General features: G+C 39.1%; 1 protein-coding gene across 2 annotated transcripts in view; it reads right to left on the bottom strand.

Annotated features, from left to right (window-relative positions):
• Window positions 1–24,512, bottom strand: part of scn1laa (sodium channel, voltage-gated, type I-like, alpha) — a 36,288-nt gene that overhangs the window by 7,542 nt on the left and 4,234 nt on the right. Inside the window, exons 2-20 of one of the 2 annotated variants that reach the window (XM_054786947.1) lie at window positions 22,931–23,247; window positions 22,617–22,734; window positions 21,542–21,632; window positions 21,336–21,464; window positions 20,735–20,826; window positions 18,772–19,035; window positions 17,874–17,937; window positions 17,668–17,809; window positions 14,243–14,449; window positions 12,881–13,129; window positions 9,578–9,919; window positions 6,845–6,965; window positions 5,894–6,132; window positions 5,645–5,818; window positions 5,206–5,562; window positions 4,581–5,063; window positions 2,409–2,541; window positions 2,168–2,322; window positions 1,909–2,082 (exon numbers count right to left, since the gene is read on the bottom strand). In XM_054786947.1, the coding sequence (XP_054642922.1) occupies window positions 1,909–2,082; window positions 2,168–2,322; window positions 2,409–2,541; window positions 4,581–5,063; window positions 5,206–5,562; window positions 5,645–5,818; window positions 5,894–6,132; window positions 6,845–6,965; window positions 9,578–9,919; window positions 12,881–13,129; window positions 14,243–14,449; window positions 17,668–17,809; window positions 17,874–17,937; window positions 18,772–19,035; window positions 20,735–20,826; window positions 21,336–21,464; window positions 21,542–21,632; window positions 22,617–22,734; window positions 22,931–23,194 (3,798 nt within the window). In that variant the 5' untranslated portion in view covers window positions 23,195–23,247. The remainder of the gene's footprint in view (window positions 1–1,908; window positions 2,083–2,167; window positions 2,323–2,408; window positions 2,542–4,580; window positions 5,064–5,205; window positions 5,563–5,644; window positions 5,819–5,893; window positions 6,133–6,844; window positions 6,966–9,577; window positions 9,920–12,880; window positions 13,130–14,242; window positions 14,450–17,667; window positions 17,810–17,873; window positions 17,938–18,771; window positions 19,036–20,734; window positions 20,827–21,335; window positions 21,465–21,541; window positions 21,633–22,616; window positions 22,735–22,930; window positions 23,248–24,512) is intronic. The other variant, XM_054786946.1, reaches the window with a different exon arrangement.

Here is a 24,512-nt window from a genome sequence, read left to right as displayed (position 1 = left end):
CTGGAACACACCGACTCCCAGCGTCACATTATTGACCCAACGCACACTTGAAATCACTTTCCCCGAGAAGTGAAGTATAAATGCTGCAGTTATTATGGACCCAAACCACAAAGAGGAGCAGGTATTCACTGGAAGCAGGGAATCGTGTTATGAGCTCATTTTCTAAAACCACGTTGAACTTGAACGAAAGTTTAAAGTACATGTCACTGGCAGCCAATATTTCATCCTTCTAGTGTGTATTTGCTAACGGGCGGGAGGCGTAAAGCTCGTTGCTGCTTGTTGCTCATCTCGTCATGGGGAACGTGATCGCTGTTGGGACTCGAGTCAAACTGGAGTCACAAGTTTGCTGACTTTGGACTTGACTTGACAATACCGTCAAAGACTTGCAACTCCACTTGGACTTGTGACTTGAAATTGAGTCTGATGACTTGAAAGCACTTGAGATTTGCAGTGAGTGTGTTGAGTAAAATGTGTCCCCATCCAACGTATTCAAATAACATTTGACGAATACAATGAATCTATTTTGAGTTTTTTATTTTTTTGGATTCACCCCAACCCTAACCCCTGACCCCTAATCCCCCCCAACCCTAACCCCTGACCCCCAAACCCTAACCTCTGACCCTAATGCAATCGTGATGTCATATCCAGCAAGACAACACATTTTCCCACAGAATCTGCCTGATGGAATGCACCTATTAACGTCCAATCAGGTTTAAGAACAAACAACGAGTGCGTGGATGACATGAATGCAGAAATAAAACAATTCAAAATACATTCATTGTAGTTTTCAAATGTAATAAGATTGTTACATTGTTAAAATGGTATTTTCTTTGAGAGACGCTAAACCAGGGGTCCCAAACCCTTGGCCTGCGGGCCATTTGTGACCAGCCGGGTCACATCAGAGGTCTGAGCTGAGGCGGTGTTACTCGTAGGGTGCAACTAAGAGTGAGTGTGTCCCATGGAGAAATGAACAGGGGAGTCACTAGACAGAACGCTACCCCACAGCACTTGGAGATGAATGAAGTATTAATCTATCTAAACACGTAACTTCAGCAACTTTTTCGAAGCCAAGTACCACAATGAATATCTACAGTATATATCCAAGTACAGTGATACTAAACCCTGCTGTGGATGAGCATGTTTGTCAACATTATCATTCTGACTAAAATACAGCCGCTATAAACTTCTATTCCGTTACTTCTCAGTGAGTGGAGTCACCATCTTACACGTCATCTCGGAGGAGCTCCTCACGAGAACGGCAGAAAATTGGGCGAAAGTCACAGAAGAAGAAGAAATGAAAGCAGAAGAAGAAACGAGACGACGTCTGATAAGGACTTGGCAGAACAAAAGAAGTGAAGAAAAGAATAAACACGCACAACCATCTCGTTCGTTACCACGCTTGTGGAGAAACGAGTGTCGAGTTAATGGAATGCTGATTTTTCCATGTATCACCATATGGTATCGCATCATGAGGTACCCTGAGATTCCCAGCATGACTCTCAGCCTCCCAGCCTTGCCTCCAGCGGCCCCCTGATAACTTGAGTATGACACCCCTGCACTGAACACAGCTTATGACTTGGAAAGACTCGAACATTTCAAGACTTCAGGCTCGACTCGACCTGTCTTGTCTTGACTCGAGACATGACTTAGACTCAAAATACTGACTTGCTCCCACCTGTGTTGTATGCTGTACAGGTATGCAGGTATACCTGTATACAGGTATTTGTACTTTATTTATCCCACAGCGGGGAAATTGACTTGTTACAGCAGCAAGCAAGATACGCAAGTAAAGAATACATAGTGACTACAACAGTATACAGGTAGTAGTTGTACACTGCAGGTACTATATGTAGTAGTTGTACACAGCAGGTACTATTGGTGATTGGTACTTGGAGTTGTGGGACTTACAGCAACAATGAGGAAGTCGAGCCAACACCAGGCGTTGGTGAAATACTTGGCAAAGCCGTAGGCCACCCACTTCAGCAACATCTCCAAGATGAAGATGTAGGTGAACATCTTGTCGGCGTACTCCAGCACGGTTTTGATGTTCTTCCTGGTCTCAATGTAGACATCCTCAAAAGCCTGGATGTGAACATGGAGGAGATCCATTTTGGCAGGAAGAACGTCCCTAAGAGGAATGATGGTATCCAGATAGAAACGGACTTACTAGAGCACCGCTGCTAAGCAGGATCATGAAGATGATGTAGCTCTCAAACCAGTTGTGCTCCACAATCCGGAAACAGGTCTTTCTGAGAGTCCACCACATTTTCCACCGGCCCACCTCCACATTGACTTGACAACACTGAAACCTTTGCACGCAGCCTGAGCAGGAAGAAACCACAGACTCTGGTTTACTTGGAGCGCAGAGCTTCGTAGCGTAGCGGCTTTTTTGGACAAATCATACTCACCGTTAGGAAAGCAGGCGTCAGGCTCCATGGATTCCTCTAATTCAAAGTCCACCGACTCTCCTCCATCTCTGTTTTCCCCAAAGTCCACCGTGCTGCCCTCAGAGGAGCTGAGCTGGCCATCGTCATCCACAATCTAATCAGATGAAGCCAAACAAACATCTGACTTTTAGGACATCTCGCTCCAGTGCTTGAAAAAGACAAAAGCAAACTAAAACACTTTCATTTGCATTACTTTTCACGTATAAATAATGAAACGACTGACGTTAATAACAGTTGACGTGTGAAGAATGTCCATTTCGCACTGTTGGATCTTAAGAGGTTCTAAGTAGAGCTTCAAAGTGCAAAAAGAAGAAATGGGAGTGAGACAAAAAAGCCTTTTATTGCGAAGAAGCATTCAGATGAAATGAATGAAAGGTTAAACCAAAGGTTTAAGAGGGTTCGGGTTAGGCTCAGCACCTTCATTTGAAAGACAGCCAACAGAATCCTCCAGCATTTGCAACTGAATTTAAGTAAGATCTGCTTCTCTGCTTCACTGTGTCTCATACTTCCAATGAACCAATGTTAGAAATACAGCAATCCCCCCCACACTCTATCACAGCTTTTCCAAAATACATGAAATAATAAACCAGGCTGTTTGGTGGTTGAATATGGCCTACTATTAGTCCAAAAATAGGCAAGTGAAAGCAAATGTTGTGTATTTTTTGGATTTTCAAACATAAAAATGACTAAATGATGTAAAATACAAATATAATGCATTCAAAGATGCATTCAAAGACATTGTGATGATATGTAGTATTCTACACCGGTCACTAGGTGTCAGTAATGTTACATTGATGAGACAATAGTGAATAAAACATGTGTGAGTCTATATTATGTCTCATTTTCTCTTATTATGTCTACTATATTGGGTAATAGAAGTGTAAACGTGACATTATTTTATGTGTAGAGGGCTCTAATAATGATTAAAAAAGCATATTTAGAAGGTTGTAAACAGGTTTCCTATGCTCTAAGTACAAAAAATGAACCTTGATAAAGGAGGGATGACTATATGTAGTTTCATAGAAACAAACTATAAGCACAATAACACACAGATGATTGAATATGAATAAAAAGCAAGCATTATTATGTATGCACTGCAGAAGCAAACTGTTGGATGTTGGATGTGATGAAGTGCTATGTATAAATGGTACAAGTGGTGTAATGTATCGGTAATAACATCATGTGGAGTGTGTGCTGTCTCTCAGCGTTTAAGCCAGGGTGTGCCCGAAGAGGGAGTGGATGAGAACAGGCTTGGAGCGGACACGGAGGAGTCCTGGGACGGGCTAATGCAGTGCGGGGAATGATGTAACATGTTGCTGCCATACGCTCCCAGCACTAAACTTAATGTGTTTGCGCCACCAATTACGCTTCAGTCTTACCACTCTCAATCTCTCACTGATTTGGAAGAACAAATGAATAGCACACGCAATTAATATTACACTACTTTTGGAATGGAGACCTCTCCTTTGAAAGTATAAACCAAGAGAAAAAAGATATTTTCTGTGTCAATAAAAACACACCCACAAATGTAGAATCAAGTTAAGTAAAATGGGCAGTCTGCTAAAAGGGTTTAGGGTGATTAGTGTACATTTCCATGATGAGTGGAATGTACGGTAAAGTGCTCCCTAAACATGATGCATCATGGACAATGTTTTTGGGCAACACGTGTTAAATGACAGTATCGTGTTTCCTCCATCCAAACTAAACAAACACTTCAGACTGAATGCTACATAAGGTTACGTGCATAACTGCTATGTTCTTGTCTGGATGGCCTCTCCTTGTTCAAGGGATGTGTTTTATTGCACTCATTTCCAAATTGGCCATTGCTTCCATGGGACTGCAATAACATTCCCAGATGAAAAAACCCCTCCATACTGTATGCTTCTTTTCAAGACACGATTGACCCCAAGGCCACGTTTCCATCTTTTCATGGGGGCTACTTTCCAGGACCACCAGCAACAGGCGAAAAACCATGAGTAATTGTTTGTAATTGATAAGGTCGTGAACATTTTTTTTTTTTGCCTAATATGTCTTATATACTCTACAATTGATGATTTTGGTACACAACTTCAGGTAATTCTTGGTGGAAAATATCTGTCAGCAAAGCAGAAGAAAGTTAAAGAGCATCCTTACCACCCGGCATCCCCCCGCGTCAGACGAGACACTGCTGAAGTCTTCCGTGTTGAGGTTTTCAAAGTCGGACTCCCCCGCCGCGATGGGAACGTTGACCGTCAGGCTGGGGTTGTTGATGAACGACATGATGGAATCGTCCGTCTTGCTGCAGACTATGTACTTGTCCCCGCTTTTGTCCACTCCGGTCACGTCGCCGTTGCCGTTCCTCGGTAGCTCCTTGATGGTGTGGTTGGGGACGCCGTTGGGTCCGGAAGCTTTGTGGAAGTCATCCAGGGAAGATTTATCGACTGTCTGGTTTTGCCTGCTCTTCCTCAGACAAACGCTGTTGCAGCTGCTCTGAAGCAGCGATCTGACGAAGGCGATGCCGTTGTGGATCCGTCCGATCGCGATTTGCAAATTGTTTGTGTCGCTGTCGTCCTCTGTCGCGGCCAGGTTGTCCGCGCTGAAAGAACTCAGCAGCAAGGCCAGGAACAGATTCAGCACCTGTCGGACAATAACATGATATCGACTTTGGGATGTTTATCGTTGCATAGGGTACGCGTTCTAATAAAAGGCTTTGCATCATTTAGCTCGACCTATCGATGACTGGGACTCGTGAATTGACAACAAGAGATGAAAAATGTACCACGAGGTTTCCAATAACCATGACCATCATGTAGACAATGATGCACATGGTTGTTCCAGCCACTTCCATGCAGTCCCACATGGTCTCTATCCACTCTCCACATAGCACTCGGAACACAATGAGGAACGAATGGAAGAAGTCATTCATGTGCCAACGGGGCAGAGTGCAGTCGCTGGAGATTTTACACACACAGTCCTTGTAGCTTTTCCCAAAAAGCTGCATGCCCACCACAGCAAAGATGAAGACAATAATGGCCAGCACCAGCGTCAGATTGCCCAAAGCCCCCACGGAGTTACCAATGATTTTGATGAGGGTGTTGAGCGTGGGCCATGACTTGGCCAACTTGAACACTCGCAGCTGTCGAGAAAGAAAAGACAAGGCGGACAAAACGGATCAAACTAACCCCATTTTTGGCCCGGTGGTGCGTGTTGGAACTCACCAATCTGAAAGATCTCAAGACCGACATGCCAACCACGTTGGCCAAGCACAGCTCCATCAAGCTCAAACTGACAATGATCCCATCAAAAATGTTCCACCCTTCCTGAAAGTAATAGTACGGATCCAAAGCGATGATCTTGAGGACCATTTCAGCCGTGAAGATGCCGGTGAACACCTTGGCAAAAACACACACAGCGGCTTGTCACAAACATGGGAGATCCCACTTCTAACGCCACAAAACGTCACTCACCATATTGCCCACAGCCAGGATGCTGGAGAAACTCTTGGTCATTGGGTAATGCTCCATGGCCATGAACAAGGTGTTCAGGACGATGCAGATCGTGATGGTTAAGTCCACAAACGGATCCATCACAATTAGTTTGACAATCTTCTTAATCTTCAGCCAGGCTGGACAACATTCCCAGATGAGAAAGGTGTGTGCAAAGTTATACCAGCAGGGAGGACACTTCTGCCTCGATTCCTCAAGCTCTGGTGCAAAAAAACAAGGACATTTTCAAAATACAAATAACTAGAAAAGCACTTAGAGAGCGCAGACCTCCGCCATAGTTCCCCTCACATTGTGATTTACAGCATCAATATTAGTCTACACAATCTAATCTCCACATTTAGATTCCTTGACCATGAAACATAGCATTAGCAATAGGATTCTTAATGATCAATATCAGTTCAGTAGTTATTCACAAAAATGGCATTTTCCGTAATGGCGGTTTTCTTCTGGCTCTCGCTCCATAGCTTTTGAAGATACAACAAATCCGTTGGCACACTCCAAATTTCACAGTGTCCCCTATTTTTTTCCATATTCTGTATCATAGTATCCAGAATGATTCCATTATCTGGATCAGTCTTTGATATTTTGCAGAACTTGTTGAAAACGTGTCCTGTATGTTTTCTTTTGTGTGGAGTTATATGCACAAATGCCGAAAATGGTCCTATCTCGCAATGTTAAAGAATCCTAAAAACAATTCCTGGATCCAGACGGTGATCCGGATCAGCCCCAAAATTTAATCAGTTGTACAATATCCTATTTTCAACAATTCCTGAAAATTTCATCCAAATCCATTCAGAACTTTAAGTTATTTTGAACACAAACAAACAAACAGATAAATGCTGGCAAAAACATAACCTCCTTGGCGGAGGTAACTACAAGCAGGCTGAAACATTGTGGCTGCTCAGTACCGACCTTCCACGGTGCTGGTTATGACACTTGCAACGCTATGAGCTCTGTCCCTGACCTCTGGGTGCTCGGGAAAGTCTGCGCCTTCCTGGTTTGTTCCTCCCTCCGTGTCCGTGGTGTTGTCAGCCTGTCGGGAGAAACGCTTGTGTGAATGCTAAGACGGCCAAGTCATCAGTCATCACATCATACAAACACCAAATACATTTAGTAAACATGGCTTGCTTGGGATGGGACAGCCATTGAGCCATTGTTCATCTCACACATCATCGTGGGAGTAGCTGTGTCCTTGGTATGAATATTTACTGTGAGCACCATTGTTATTCATCCATCCATTTTCTATGCCGCTTGTCCTCACTAGTGTCACGGGGCATGCTGGAGCCTAGCCCAGCTGACTTGGGGCGAGAGTCAGGGTACACCCTGGACTGGTTGCCAGCCAATGGCGGGGCACAAATAGACAAACAAGCATTCACACTCACATTCATACCTCCATAGTCTCCGATGAACATAACATGCACCCGCAAACAACCCACGCATGCACAGGGAGAACATGCAAACTCCACACAGAGATGCCCAAACGGAGACCCCAACCCAGATGTTCCTGCCCAATCTCCTGACTGTGTGAGCAACATGCTAACCACCAGGCCACCGTGCGGCCCACCATTGTTATCTAGCTCTGCCTTAATCCTCTGGGGAACGGAATTCTCCAAAGCATCTCCAAAGCAGGTTCTTCCGCCCATCCCTGAGAGGATGTCTCACAGGTGCTCAAATGTGAAGGAACAGACTTTGCTTGTCACAAGCAATGTGGTTATATGCCATCAACAGAACAGGTGGATGCCAAATTTGAGTAACTGCCAACTCTTTAGTTTCAGAGCTCAACACTCCACAGAGACTGCTAATTGTTGTTCATAGAAAATATCATAAAAGCTTTCGATACTGTAAATCATAGAATATTGTTGAGCACTAAGCAAATTCAATTTTTCCTCCGATGCAATGAAATGGATAGAATCATATTTATCAAATCGATCACAGTCAGTCGGACTTAGGGACCACCATTCCCCTCCACCCCCTCTGTCCACAGGTGTTCCGCAAGGTTCCATTTTAGGGCGTTTGCTATTTTCAATTTATATCAACAATCTTCCTTCAGACTGTCCCAACGTCCTCATTCAAATGTATGCAGACGATACCGTCATTTATACACATGGTAAAAACACACAGTCCACGGCTCATGTCTCAGAATGGCTGAAGCAGTCCCGCTTAAAACTCAGTGTAAACAAAACAGTTGCTAAGTTGTTTTCTAAATCCAACATTGCCAATAATCAGACAGATATTTATGCAAATGGGGGAAAGATTCAAGTTGTGTCAGAATTCAAATATCTTGGTATCCTATTCTAAACTAACATTTCAATCTCAAATAAAAAAGGTCTGTAATCGTGTCAAATATAATATTTCAAATTTCCAGTACATAAGACCACACCTGAAATGTTCATGCATGCTATGGTCCTGCCACATGTCACCTACCGTCTTAAGTCCTGGTCACAGGCAAATAAAAGTACTGTAAAACCTATAGAATCACTCTACAAAACGATAAGACACTGTATCGTCTTACAAAAACATCACCTTTTAAATTGGGACTGATATAGAAAATCATCCACGGTCTGTCATCTGCTCCCCTCAGTCAGCTTGCAAACATACGGAACATCTCTCAAGGTAACACGAGGGGCACGAGGAGACTGCTTTGTTCCTCTCTGGAAAAACACTTTTAGTCGGATGCCTTTTCAGTCACAGCTACACAGGAGTGGGACTCCCTCCCCCAGATCATTAGAGAACTGAGTTCATATACTTTATTCCAAAAATATCTAAAAAACTGGTTCCTAACACATCATACATGTCATCACTCGTACTAACATTAATAGTACAGTATTTATTACTTATACTGTGTATATATTCTAAGTTTTTTCATGTTATCCCCACTGAGCTGTCATTTGTTTCTCCCTTGGCGTGATTCATGTTGAAGTATTGTGGGTGTTGGTCATTGGTCATTTGATCCAACGTCTGCACTGTGGTCAATTATCTTGTTGCATCTGTTTCACTAATCTTTTATATTTGCACTGTTCTTTTTATCATCCTTTTACTGTTGTTTTAGGGAGACAATGAGCAACATCTGTCCAGGGACAACAGATGAAAAGCTCGTCCTGGCTGGCACCGTCAACTATAAACGTCAGTTTTTGCAAATTTCAAAAAAGGGAACGATGCAGAACATTACAAACAATATATAACGTATTTAAGCAAAGTTGATGGATTGTGTCGGGGGGCGTAACACTGGTGACGTAAAGACACGCCCCCCCAGGACAAAGGACAATGGATCTGGTGTAGAGCCTGTTCAAGGCTCAACTCCAGCTCTGAAGTCAATCTGCCCCAGCAGTGGGAAAGGGGTATCGGTGTCCTCCCGGTGGAACAGCAAGAGGTGGCCGGAGACCGGGAAGTCTGGGTTTTCCTACTGAGACTGTTGCCCCGGCGACCCGGACCCAGATAAGCGGAATAAAATGAATGGATGGGTGGATGGATGAATAATGTACTGTGACAAAGATGGTTGCTGAAGTGTGAGTGGTGCCCTCACTTTGTATCTATTAACCAGCGTTACAGCCCCCACTTATTGATCATTGTTTGCATCCTGTACTGAAGAGGAAAAGGACAAAAAGAGAGGATATGTGACAAGCAGGCCCCACGAGCCTTTCTTACTTTGTCTCTAGCGGAGCTCATATCTACTGTCACTTTAGGAAGAAAGCGGCCCAGGGGCGACAATGGGATAGAATGGGCCCCCATTAAGGACACCACACCGTTGCAGTCTACAGAGCTGCGCTTGGTCCTGCAGGGCGAGAGCAGCGGATGCGGAAAGAAGCTGGACTGGCTGACGCTGCTGCTGTGGCGGGGGAAAAACAAAGAGCTCCTTCCGGTCTGGCTGTCCTCAAAAATGCTGTTCTCATCGTCCGCAAACTCATTTTCTGAGCCCACATCACTGAAAACGCTGGTCCTGCTGTTCCGTCTGGATGAGAATGGGGGTCCGTGAATACTCAGAAAGGACTAAGAGAGAAAGATATTCTTCAGTAGCAAGGACGAATACACGGCGAGCGTGAAGAAGAAACAACTTTCAGATGCTCATATCAACCAGGGGTGCCATGATGGAGATGGTGACGATGATGATGGCGATGGCCAATGCGCACGAGCGCTGAAAAGAAAGCAAATGAAAAGCCGCTTGTGCCGTGGCGACGAGGATGGAGGAAGCGGTGATGATGGTGGTTGAAATAAAAAGCATCTTGGTGACATCGTCAGCAATGAGAAGAAGAAGAAGGTGATGATGATGATGGGGACAAAAAGAAGCGTTGGAGGCGTCATTCCATTTGATGAAAATAACAACAGCTACTGCACAGACACGTCAGCAGAGCATGCGGCGCACAACAAAACCCCAACATGAAGTCCAAGATAATCACGATTAGGGCTGTCAGTCCCTTCGAACACAAAAATGATATCCTGTTAGAAACCCCCTACTTTTTGCATGTTTAATGCCAGCGGTGCTTCGTCCCACTTTGTTTGACGGTCCTTGAACGCACCTTCCAGCGTTCTCATCTGCAGGATTTTACCCTTTTGCTTTCACCTCATATTTGCTCCCAAATGGAATTAGCACCACATTGGGAAAAAACAACAATCATTTGAGAAAGTCATAAATATAAAAGTCCTGCATTAATAAGAATAAAGTTGTAAATTTACCAGAATAAAGTCATACATTTGTGAGAATAAAGTTGTAAATTTACGAGAACATTGAAGGCCACATTGTTAAACAAGTCATGAGAGTCTGAGATTTCAAAAATAAAATAGTAAATTTCCAAGAACATTTAGGCCCACAGTGGAAAAACTTGAATGAAGTCGTAAATTTACCAGAATAAAGCTGTAAATTTATTAGAATAAACTTGTACATTTATGACAATATCAAGGGCCACATTGTAAAAAAAAGAATAATAATCTGAGATTTTGAGAAAAAAGTCGCAAATTTACGAGAATATTTAGGGCCACATTGGAAAAAAAGAATAATAATCCGATTAATTTTGAGAATAAAGTCATAAATTTATGAGTAAAAAACCCTTTATTTCTCGTAGATTTATGCCTTTTTTAAGTTACAACTTTATTCTTGTATATTTACGATTTTTTTCCTCATAAATTTAGGACGTTACACCCTTTTCTTTGTCCATTTCTGCTGAGTACTTGTTCCCGCTTGTACCTTCACTGTCACTGCTGCCTTTCCTCCAACTACAGAGTGGGCGGGGGGTCAAACAGGACATGCACATGTTAATTGTGTGTCAACAACACTGGGGGTGTTAGGGTTAACTTTGACAGCCCTAATAAGACTATACAGTATGTATGATAATAACAATACTACTACTAATAAATCTATGTCAATGATAAAGCTTATTGGCGGTACACTGCCTGCCCAAAACAAGTCACCACCTGGACTGAACTAAGCTGACAAGTCATAAAAGTCTCCCATTGGATCACTGGTGCACGCGTGCAATAAGCGGTCAAATAGCCTGCATTACCAAAGTGGTGGACAAATAACGGTTGTGACTTGGCATTGCTTAATTTATTGGTATATATGTTTATGTGTTTATGTTTCTATGTTCTTATTCTTTCTTGTGTTTCCTTTCTTTTCTTGGGAGTATGAACAGAATAAGATTTTCATTGCATAGTATAACTGCTGTTTTACTATGCACATGACAATAAAAAAAACTCTTGAATTAGAGAGTCAGGTCTTTGTTTTGGTCAGGCAGCGTATGAAAGCCTAAAAGCTCACCGCCTTCACAATCTAACGGCGCATGATTCCATCACGTTTAGTACATTTAACAGCAGCCAACATGTCCGACAGGGAGCAGGAAGAAGCAGAGCCCCCATCATTGTCAAAACATTTTAAAAAAATTAAAGACACTTACTTATTGCCTTTTTAAACTTCTTTTTACTTTTTAATATAGTTTTATTTTCTATTTTATTTTATTTTTCATATTGCTTAAAATATTTATATATATATATATATATACATACATTATATATATATACTGTATATAAAACGTCTAAGTATTCATATAAAATTTTTTTTATTTTTTAATATAGTTCTATTTTTTATTTTATTTTATTTGTAATATTATTTGGACAACATATATATTTACGATAACTATTTTATATATTCATATCATATTCAGTAAAAAAAACATTTTAAAAAATCAAAAAGACAATATTTTTTTAATGTTATAATTTTTTTTACAATATATTTATATGTATTTTAATTAGATTTTTAAAAAACGTTTTACTTTTTTATATAGTACTTTTTAATATTAACTCAAAAATAAAAAATAATAAAAATGACACTTATTTTTAAACTTTATTTAATATTTTTTACAATATTTTTATATACATTTATATTTGACTTTTTAATATAGTTCTATTTTGTATTTTATTTTATTTTTAATATTGCTTAAACAATATATATAAAACTTCTTTTTATATTTGTATTATAAAAAAATTTTAAATCACAAAAAAAATGTAAAAAAAAACAACCAAAAAGGCACTTTTTAAAATGTGATTTAATTTTCATATTTTTCTAAAACGTTTTTTTACTTTTTTTATATGGTACTTTTTTATACAGCTCTATTTTTATTTTTATCTAATGTTTAATATTATTTAAAATATTTTATATACATATCATTTTTTACATTATTTTACATTCATATTATATTCAGTAAAAAATCCTAAAAAATCCCAAGCACTTATGTTTTCATTTTATTTAATATTTTTAGATATGTTTTCCCTTGATTATTTGTAAAACTTTGTGATATGCTACTTTCTAAAAGTGTTGCATTTCTGCTGTCATGTTGCGTTCAATGTGATTTCAAAAGTGTTTTCTTCTGCTCCGTCATGCTTGATGAGCGTCACGACTCGTTACGTTCACATAAAAACAGGAAGCGGGAGAAACGAGAGCGCAAAAGGAGGGTGGTGAACCTGGTGGGCCGAGGAGGACTTGGTGTCACAGTTGAGTAAGTCGGGCTCCACGGAGAAGCGGCATCGGGCCTTCTTGATGCTATCCTGAGATTCGGACTTGGGGACCTTCTCTTCCTCCTTCCTTTTCCTGCGCCTGTTGCATCTCTCTTTGGCGCTTTTGGAGCTGAGCTTTGAGGTTTCGGAGGAGCTCTCGGCGCCGCCGGCGTCGTCGCCGACCTCCCCGCGCTCGCCGGACGCCGACGCCACAGCCTAGGCGGGGACGAAGCAGAATGTCAAGTGTTCCATTTGATCTCTCGTAACGCAATCAAGCATTTCTAGGATTGGATTAGAGAATGTGACATTTACCTTTGATGCACGGACAGCCTTGAACAAAACAGCCATCATTTCACCAAAACAACAAAACACCTTTGGCACTCTTGGCTCTTAAGGAAGTCACAAAGGTTGCAATTTATGGAAATAAACTCCTCATATTTGGAGGAAAAATAATAGCATTTTAGTAGCATCAAGCTGAAATATTAAAGGAAAAATGTGTTCTTTTTTTTAAAGTCGCAATCTTATGAAAAATAAATAACTAAAAAGGCCATTTTTGGAAAATTAGGTTGGGGAAAAAGTTATATTACTATGAAAATGAAGTCACAAAAATTGTATCGTAATGGGAAAAAAAAATCACAATTTTAGGGAGAATAAAATTGTAATTTGATGAAGTAAAATAATATCATTTTAGCAGCAGAGAGTTGAAAACTATTTTTAAGTCATAATACTATGAAAAACCAAAAGGAAAATAAAAGTTGTCATTTTTGGAAAATTAGGTTGGCCAAAAAGTTATAATATCCAAATAAAATGTAAATATTACAAAAGAAAAATTGATTAAACTTAGCTTTGGAAAAGTTGAAAAAACAGCCAAAAGGGGGAAAGGGCAGTCATTTTACAAGAATAAAGTCCAAATATTAAAAGAAAATAGTCACAATTTTATGAGAATAAACTGATAATATTATAGGAAAAATAATGTCATTTTAATATTAAAGAAAAAATATGTTCTTTTTTTACAAAATTGGAATATTATGAAAAAAAAAAATCAAATAAAATAAAGAGGTCATTTTTGGAAAATGAAGCTTGGGAAAATGGGAATAAAGTCAAAATATTAAGAGAAAAAATGGTATTCTACGGAGAAAATAACGGTAATATTATGAGGGAAATAATATCATTTTAGTAGCATAGCGGTGAAATATTCAAGAAAAGAATATCATTTTTTGTCAAGTAGTAATATTATGAGAAACAACAAAAATAAAGAGGTAATTTTGGAAAATGAGTGTGGGGCCAAAGTGATGAGAAACGGTGAGGACATCCATGACCGCGTCTGACCTGAGCGTCTTCTTGCTGTCGTTTGAGCTGCTCCAACATGGCCTGGAACTCCTCCTCCTTCTCCTGAGCCTCCTTGATGGTGGCCTGGCTCTGCTCCTCGTACGCCATCGCCACCACGGCCAGGATCAAGTTGATGAGGTAGAAGGAGCCCAGGAAGATCACCAGCACGAAGAACACCATGTAAGGCTTTCCGGACGCCCGCAGCGTCTGTCCCAACAAACACACGCTCGTTTGAACGCACGCTTTGCTCCTCCATCCCCTCACGCATCCTCACCACGACGTGTTTGCTCCATCAGCAATAGCATTTCACAAGTACTTGGACGAGCACTACTACGGACGAAACAAATACATTTAGCAAGAACAATGACGTGTCATTATAGCACAAAATGTTTGTTACATAACATCATATAATATGAACATACCAAATGGGTAAACATATATATCTATAAAATATTTATATTAACGTTAAAAAATTAAATAAAATAAAAAAATAGAACTACATTTAAAAACTACTATATAAAAAACAAAATCAAAATATATATTGTAAAAAAATACTGTAAAAAAAAAGAAAAAAAATCAGTGCCTTTTTATTGTCTGTTATTTCCTTGAAAAAGTAAAAAGGTAAAACAAAAATTAAATGAAAAAAATATATATAGTAAAAAAAACAGTGGCTTTTTAAAGTGTCTTTTTAATTTTTTTAATTTTTACTTTTTTTTTACTTAATATAAATACAGAAAAATTAAATTAAATTAAAAATAGAACTATATTAAAAAGTAGCAAAGATAAAAGTAAAAAGAAGTTAAAAAATAACAATTTAAATATATATAAAAATATTGAAAAAATACAAAATAAAATAAAATAAAATAATCAGTGACTTTTTATTGTGCATTCTTTCCAGGCCTTCGTGGGCGACATAAAACAATACGGGCCGTGAGTTTGCTTGAAGAAGAAAGAGGTGTTGTCATACGTGCTATCATACCAAGGTAAAGTAAAAAACATTAAAAAATTATATATATATACGTATATGAATATATATGTATGTACAAATATTGCAAAAAAACATTAAATAAAATCTTTTAAAAAATCAGTGCCTTTTTACTGTCTTTTTCATTTTTTAAATGTTTGTGATTTTTTTTACTTAATATGAATATAATGTATATATATATATAAGTAAAAATATATGTATATATCAAATATTTTTAAATGATATTAAATATAAAATTTAAAAAACTATATCAGAAAGTACTGTTATAAAAAAGGTTTAAAAAATTATAGTGTACACAAAACTATTGTACAAAAAAAAAATAAAATCAGTGCCTGTTCGTTGTGGATTATTTCCAGGCTTTCTCTTTATGACAAGCAGCGTGTCTTTGTTCATCTGTCCTTCCCAGTGCCAAGCGGAGCAGTGAAAGGTGGTTGTGGTGGCGGTTTGCAACGTTTATTGCATGAGTTTGTAACGAGAGAAGCTCAACATTACAAAGTCAAGCGTTGATCATCCCGTGTTTGTCTCGGTTCCTTCTGCACCTGCGCCCCATTTCCACCTTGCATTTCTTTGCAAACACGGTAACGTGAGAAGCTCAGCTGCTTTTTTGAAAAAGGACAAAGCGCCTGAACAAACACATCGTTTGAAAGGTAAAAGGTCAAGCGCTAACGCTCCGTGTTCAGACGACGGGCTTCCCTGGAAAAAGCTGAGGCATCCATCAGCTCATCCCTGAAACAAGATCCTTTACCAAATCTCATCAGAGATGAATCCACTTTTACCTGCAAGTGTTCTTGCAATTGTACTTTGGAAAACATGGCTCGTTCGCATTGAGGTGCAGGCTGGTGTGTTCATCCTTCATGTCTCACGCGTGCTGTGATAGCACGGATGACAACACCGCTTTCTTCAGAGCCTCCGTCAAGCAAACTCACGGCCCCGTATTGTTTTGTGTAGCCTGGAAATAATGCATCATAACAAAAGCACCGACTTTCTTCATTCATTTAATTGTTTTTTTTTTGTTTTACAATATTTTTATATATATTTGAATTTTATTTTACTTTTTTTAAATAGCACTTATGAATATAATTCTAGTTTTTTTAGTTTAGTTTATTTTTAAGATGACTAAAAAATATATTTTAGATATATCATATATTTTTAACTTTTATATATTCATATTATATTAAGTAAAAAAAATCACAAAAATAAAAAGACACTTCATTTTTCTTGCTTCATTTCATTTTTTGCCTGCAAAACCATGGAAATAACTTTTTTTTAATGTTTTTTTTCAATATTTCTATTTTATTTATTTATTTTTTATTCTTTTTCTTTTTTTATATAGTAGTTTTTAATATAGTTATATTTTTTATTTTCTTTTTAATGTTATTAAAAAAATATTTTATATATACACTATATATATTTTTCACTTTTTTCTATCATATTTATTAAAAAATAATTTTAAAACAATCACAAAAATCTAAAAAGAAGAAAAAGACACTTAATTTTTCTTGCTTAGTGTATTTCGTCAATTTTGACAAACATTTTTGCCCACAAAAGCCTGGAAATAATGCACATATAAAAAAAGCACTTATTTTTCATTTTAAATTGTACCTAATATATATATATATATATATATTTTTTTTTTTTACAATATTTGTATGTAAATTTAATTTTATTTTTTCTTAAAATTTAATTAGACTTTTTTATATAGTAATTTTTTATATAGTTGTATTTTTTATTGTATTTTCAATATCATTTCAATATAATGTTTATATATTTTATATATATTATATATTCTTTTACTTTGTTATATATTCATATTATATTAAGTAAAAAAATAATTTAAAAATGTAAAAAAATAAAAGACACTTAATTTTCAAAATCCTGAAAATAATGAACTTTTTGTATTTTGTTTATTTATTTTTCTTTACAATATATATATATATATATATATATATATATATATATATATATATACATACATACATATATTGTTTGTTACTTTTTTTAACTTTATCTAGTACTTTTTAATATAGCTTTTTTTATTTTTAATATCATTTAAATATTTTATATATATTACTTTTGAAAAACCTTTTTATATATTTATATTATATTAAGTCAAAACTAACATATTAATGTAGAAAAAAACACTTCATTTTCTTGCAAAATGTATTTGTTTAGTCAGTTGTGACGGATTTGCTGCCGATGGAATAAAAGCGAGGTAAAGCTAAAAGGAATAAATGAGTGGGAGTTGAACAGTCGTTGCAGCTTGATTAGAAAATAGAAAATAGAAAATAGAACATAGAACATAGAACATAGAACATAGAAATGCTAATGAAATGTGTGATAATTGTACGTGTATTTGCTTTCACAGTGACAAGTGACTAGGACTGTGATGTGTGAGTTTGACGCCCCTGCGCAAGCACAAAGGAAAGGCGTTGCTGCCTGCCTGCTGGTAGAGGTTCTCCCAGTAATCCTGCGTCATGAGTCGGAAGAGAGACAGGAAGGCCCATCCGAACGAGTCAAAGCTGGTGTAATCGTAGTCTGGGTTCTTCCCCACTTTGATGCATGAAAAGCCCTCCGGACACTGCCTGCATGGAAAGCATCGCATCGTTCACATTCTGCACCGTGTCCCATTTTGCCAACATTTCTTACCCGGCCTCGCTGCCGTTTCCACACAGCAAAGGATCCCGTTTGTCCGGCAGGTAGTAGTAATTTCCTGGACGACAGCACACAACATCGGGGATTACTCAACATGAAGTCACCATTCGTCATTCGTGGCGGCGGTGGTCATTGTGTCGTCGTGTGCGATACCGCTCACTTCATTTTCCATCCCGTACGGAGTCAAAATCAGGCTGGTATCGGCGATACCGATCCCATATCAATACTTTGTGCAAATTCACCTCATGTGTCTGCTCGACGTTATCATTTCCAGAAATTCATTCATTCTTTTCACCCATTCATAAGGAATACAAGACATTTCATTCATTTCTTAATTACATCCATCATTTGTTTCATAATTCATTTACGTTATTTATTGATGACATCAATTTCAATAAACATGTTTATTCCCAGAAATTCATATTTTAATCATAAAATCAAGTTATTTATTTCTTTATTTTAAAAAATAGAATTAAAAATACATAAAATACAATAAATATATTTGAAAGTATATTGATATAAATTATTCATTTCAATAAATTAAAATATAAATAAATTATTCATTTCAGCAAATTCATTCATTGAAGTTATTTATTTATTTTAAACCCTAAAGTATATTGATGATATGAATTCCAAGAAATGATTCATTTAAACAACTAAAGAATGCAGAGATGAATTGAAGTTATTTCCTGATGTATCGATTGATTGAAGTATATTGATGATTCACAAGAGAGCCGAGCTAACACAACAACAGAAAAAAACAAAAACCATCCCACAAAATCCTATGAATATGCAAACACGGTATTTGAAACAATAAAAAAATGGCACGTCACCGTGAAAGTTCCAAAGAAAAGAACATTCCTTCCCTGATGATGACGAGTCAACTACTCACTCCGATCCAGCGAGTACTCGGTCCAGTTGAACGCCGCTTCCCGGTGGGCGGGGTGCGCCGCGTTGATGTAGGTGTCGTCGGAGGACGTGGCGTTGACGATGGAGTGGTTGTGTACGGGCATGAACACGCACTTTTGCTTCAAATGGCCCATGAACAACTGCAGGCCGATGAGGGCGAAGACGCTCAAGCAGAAGACGGTGAGGATCATCACGTCTGAAAGCTTCTTCACCGACTGGAACAACGCACCCACGATGGTCTTCAGGCCTACCAAACACACGCACACGCTCAGCAAAGAAACACTATTGCGGTGGAACACTCGCTAGCAGCCTTCGCTACACGCCTTAAATGAAAGCCTAACCTAGCATGATGGTCAAATGTAATGTTAGCATGCTAGTGTCCTCCTGTCCCGCTCCTTCGTGTCGCTTCGTTGCAGGTGAGATACGGCATAGGTAGCATCGGACAAGTGGCTCAACGAGCACACGCTAGCTTATTAGCATAAAAGTTACACACACCCGAAACACTGTGGCGCTTTCCAACTCAGTCTCAGTTGTCAGCTTGTGTTAGCTATGTTACGTTTGCTTTGTATCAAGTAAAACGTCATTAAAAACATTACAAACATTTTTAAAAATAAAAGACACTTCATTTTTCTTGCTGTATTCTGTCAGTTTTGACAAACATTTTTTGCCCTTGAAAGCCTGGAAATAATGCACAATAAAAATGCACAGATTTTCTTTTTATCTATTTTTTTTACATATATTTTAACATTTTACTTTTTTACATAGTGCTTTCTTAATATAGTTATATTTTTCATTTTGTTTTATTTTCATTATGTAAAAATATTTTATATGTACAGTCAAACTTGTCTATAGCGGCCACTAGAGGGAGTCTGCAAAAGTGGCCGCTATAGACAGGTGGCCTCTATAGACAGGTTGGTGTCCAGTTTGAATGTTGACCAGTAGAGGAAAAAAAAGGAAAAAAAAAAAGGGGGGGGGAATAATAATGTTGACCAGTAGATGGCACTGTGTGACTGCGGATAAAAGTTGTACAGCACTACTGATGTTCTTATTCTTTTTCTTGTGTTTTCTTTCTTTTCTTGGGAGAATGAACAGAATAAGAATTTCACTGCTTAGTATAACGGCCTGTTTTACTATGCATATGACAATAAAACTCTTGAATCTACTAGGCTTGTTATTATCCACCACCCACAGAACAAAGCTGTGCTAGTAATGTCTTACGCTTGTTTTTAATATTTTACTTTTTATACGACAGAGTGTCATTACAGCTTTAGCATTACAGCAGAAGCAACAGGAGAAGTTTCCTTCTTTGCTTCGGAGCTGAATAACACTGACAAGTTAACAGACTAGTAGCGAACGGAAAAGAAGACGGCTTTGTTTGTGTCGAATACAGAAGATGAGGACTTTGATGGATTTGTGGATGAGGATTGATGAAAAATAACGTGAGTACATTCTAAAATACTTCAATTAAGTACAACCCAACTCAGTTTTGCTCCCGCTGCCGCATGCATGCTAGCGTATGTTTTTTTTTTATTGTAGCGTCGCTGGGAGCACGTCCTGTTCCCAGCCTACTTTGCGGTAATGTTTTGGTGCAAATGCTCTTAAAGTTACATGTTTGACCAGGAAATAGCAAGCTCAAAAGAAGACGGCTTTTTTATGTGGAACAACTGACAGTTTGTGTGGATCTTGTGAATGATTGTGACTGAGCTAGGACTCAGTAATTAAAGTCTACACACGACGGCTTCATTGATTGAAAAACAAAACTTTTCCGTGCATGAAGCTTCTACTTGAGTTGGTAATTTGGCCGCTATATGCAGTCAGATATTGACCAAGGGAGACAAAATGGGTGGCCGCTGGCCGCGTTGGACAGGTGACTGCTATACACAGGGTCCTTCCAACCTTCCAACGGACGCGTCTCGTGCGAGAAGCACTGGCTAGCTACATCTCACCTGGGATCACAGAAATAGCCTTGAAAGCTCTCAGCACTCTGAACGTTCGCAGAGCCGAAAAGTTTCCCAGGTTCACAAACTCGGTGACATACCTGCAGGAAAATATATCTTTTTATCAAACAAACAAAAAGTACACATTTGCAAGCAAAAAGCAAAGAGTTGCAAACAAAAAAAAGATTTGCATTATTTCATCCATTATTATTGTTTTGCATCTTTTTGCTTTGTGCTTGCAAATCCGTTTTTTGCTCGCCAATCTCTTTTTATTCAATCAAACAAAAAAACGTTTGGCACGCAAAAGAAAAAGAGTTGCAAACAAAAATAACGGATAAAATCTTTTTTTTTGGTTACAAATGTTTTTTTGCTTACAAATCTTTTTTTCCTTGAAAATCATTTTTTGTTTGATTGGCTAAAAAGACACACATGACAGGAAAGCACAGCAGTCAAACTTGAGGAGAAGTCTTTAAAAGTCCATATTGTGTATCGGGGGTGTTCCTCCAGGAACAGAATACATCTGTGGCTTTTTTTGTGGCGTTTTCAGACACTGTTTACTCTCTCAGTTAATTTTGTCTTTAAATGTACACTTTAGAGTGAAAATACTCACGCCATAACGATGACGGAGAAGTCCAGCCAGTTCCACGGGTCTCTAAGGAAGGTGAACTTGCCTATGCAGAAGCCCCGGGCTAAGATTTTCACCAAGGATTCAAAGGTGTAGATGCCAGTGAACGTGTACCTGTTGGAGACAAACGCATCACGCCACCGTCGCCAACATCAGCGCTCCTTGTTGTGGGACGTCAAGAAAAGACTTACTCCACATTCTTTGCCCAGTCGGGCTGCCGACTGAGTGTCATAAAAGCACAGTTGGTGAGGATGGTGCACATGATCACCACGCTGAACAATGTGCACACGCACATGTCAAGGAAACGTCACACAATCGACATCAGCATTCATCTAAACCAAGTACTGCGGCGCCTCGGTTAACGTCACTAATCTGTACACAAAACAAAACGGGCTCTAACCGAGGTAAATGTTCCCACAGAAAGTAATGATACCCAAAAGCACATTTTATAGACAATAATTATAGTTTGACATGCACAAAATAATGTAAACACAATTTCAAATGACAAATGAACATTTAACTACCTCGTTGTGATGTTATGCTTGGAGGGCAATCCCTTTTTTTTAACTCTTTCTGCACTCATGCCACAAAAAGTCTGTGCAGAGAGGTCTGTCAAAGGATGCACAGTTTTACGTTTAAATAACTTGACATGTAAGTGGACAAGTCAAACATTTGACATCATTTGACCTGTAGTGGACACCCTTGGACAAAACAAAAGGACAACAAGCCTATACTGTAACAGCAGTTTGTCAACCAAAAAAAAACATAGCGGTGCTGTCAAATGGGACGAGACAGGTGTAGATAAGTCGTGCGTGAGGGTGGTCGTGTCCTTCGTGCGGTCCACGTGTTTGTTACGCCGTGTATCTCCCTACGACTCTGATGTCAACAAACGCTGTTGCTGTCAAATGGCACCTGCAAGCAAAATAAACGATTTGCAAGCAAAAAAACCTCCCAAAAAAACTCGCATATTTCATCATCTTTTTTTTAACTCTTTTTTTGCTTGCAAATCGTTTTTTTTTTTTATGGCAAATATGTTTTGGGGTTACTTTTTTTTTGGTTACAAATCTTTTTTTGGGGGGTTTGTAAATCATTTTTTTCCTCGCAAATGTTTCTTCTTTGATTGGATAAAAAGACAGAACTTTCTCTCCGTACTGGAAGGAATCCCGGACGCTGAGCGAGTTTGTAGCGCATACAGAGCACGTCATACCAGAAAGGCAGCGTGGAAGACAGAAGGCAGCAAACGTATCAGGTGACAAAAAGGATATGAGTGAACCAAAATCCAAATGGATATTCTTCTGAGGGGGTTGAAGGGACTCAGGAGGTACAAGGCGGGAGCAGCATTGAATCGGAAGATGACGTTTCCTTTGTTTATTACGATGAAAGTCTGCAGAGGAGACAAAAGACAGTTGACTAATCACATCAGCACTTCACATCATTAAGCCGCACTTGGCCTGTTGTTCAGCGCACAGACCCAACTAATCCTATTTGCTGGGCTGCTGATGCACATCATGTCAACACACATCAATCCTGACCTGACATCTTCCTTCCGGGCGCTCACATGACTGCTAAAAGAAACCTACTTTCTGATTCCTGTAGTACGGATCCAAGTCCTCCACCGGTGTGGACACCATGCCTTTGGGAACGTCCCCGTACACCAGGGGGAGGGACTTGCCCGCCTCCAAGTCGCGACTGGGTTTGAGTTCGTCCGCATCGTTGCGCTTCCTCTTCTCTCCCTTGGGTTTTTTGGCGTGGTCTTCGGCGACCCGCTTCTCGATGGCGGCGAGGGACTCACGACTAAAGCGGCGGAAGCTGTCTGGTCCTGGCGGTACAAGCAGCTGCGCCATCTTTTCATCCTGCACCTTCAGACGGAACGGCCAGCCTCCCCCGTCAGAAAGGCCTGGACACACGAGAGTAGGATTTCATTCAAGCCAACCGACGACATCATAGTAGAGAAAAAACCCATGGAGCACACAAAAAACCTTATCAGCCACCTGAAACGGCAGCGCCGCGGCGTTGGAAAAGTGCAAAAGGTTTGTCAGAGACCTACGTGGCGTCACACCGGCTGCTCTGAGCGTGGGTCCGAATACAGTGCACCTTGCTGGGCCACAGCAGGCGGCTCCCTCCGCTCTATACTCTGGTTCTCCTGATAGTAGTGACGTGCTAGCAGTACTAGCATGTGCTTTAAGTACGATGTACCAGCATGTGCTTGACACACGATGAAGAGGTTGAGCTGACTTATTTCATCATCTGAAGGCAGGAACATCCAAATTCCTGCCAGCGGAGGTAAAATTAGAGCTAATTATCTTGGATAAAATGAAGATGTGACGTGAGGATGATGAATGGCAGGTGAGACTTCCCTCCCTGAGCAGCCTGAACACATTCATCCTGCTAATAGGCCTGACTGCTGTGATGTGTGAGGGAGTCCATTGCAACATTAAATATGAATGCTCTTCAGACTGCAGAGCTTTTTACCTTCAGTATCATGGCATCATCATTGTATACGTGCACACTTTGCTTTGCATGGAATCAATCACTAACAAGCTGACCAATCAAGCACTGGGGTGCACAAGCTTGACCTCACGCAGCGTAACGCCGAACTTTCTATCCCGTGTTTTCATCCTCCATATTGTTTATATTGCATAGTCTTTATCTTCCATATTGTTATATTTCATAGCATTTCTTTCCATAGCATTTTGATTATAGGGGTGTTATTTCATGTCTGGAGGGTTCTAATAATGTCAAAACACGTATTTAGAAGGTTGGAAAGGTTGTTTTTTTATGCCATAACTACAAAAACATTCTATTGATTAATATTGAATCCTACTTTGCGGACATTCAATTATCACCGCCATGAAGGAGGGATTTATTTGTGTATGTTTACTTTTACGATGCTTCAAAGTCAAGTCAAACTCAACTAAAGCAAATAGAAAAACCTTAACAGACACACTTCATGGATCAAAACCTCTTGTTCCTGAAATGTTCATTAAACTTGTCTTATTTTGCACTTATTCTTCTCACGAAATATAAGATATTTGATAGATTTGAGCAGTTTGAGTCATGAAGGGGTGATGCTGGGTCCCACAGGCAAACCAGTGGAAAAAATAACATGATTAGAGCCCTCTAGACATGAAATAACACCCCTATAGTCAGCTTTACACTGCT

This window comes from Dunckerocampus dactyliophorus, chromosome 9 (assembly GCF_027744805.1).
Source record: "Dunckerocampus dactyliophorus isolate RoL2022-P2 chromosome 9, RoL_Ddac_1.1, whole genome shotgun sequence".
Taxonomy (NCBI): domain Eukaryota; kingdom Metazoa; phylum Chordata; class Actinopteri; order Syngnathiformes; family Syngnathidae; genus Dunckerocampus; species Dunckerocampus dactyliophorus.
This window is presented reverse-complemented; position numbering and strand designations above follow the sequence as displayed.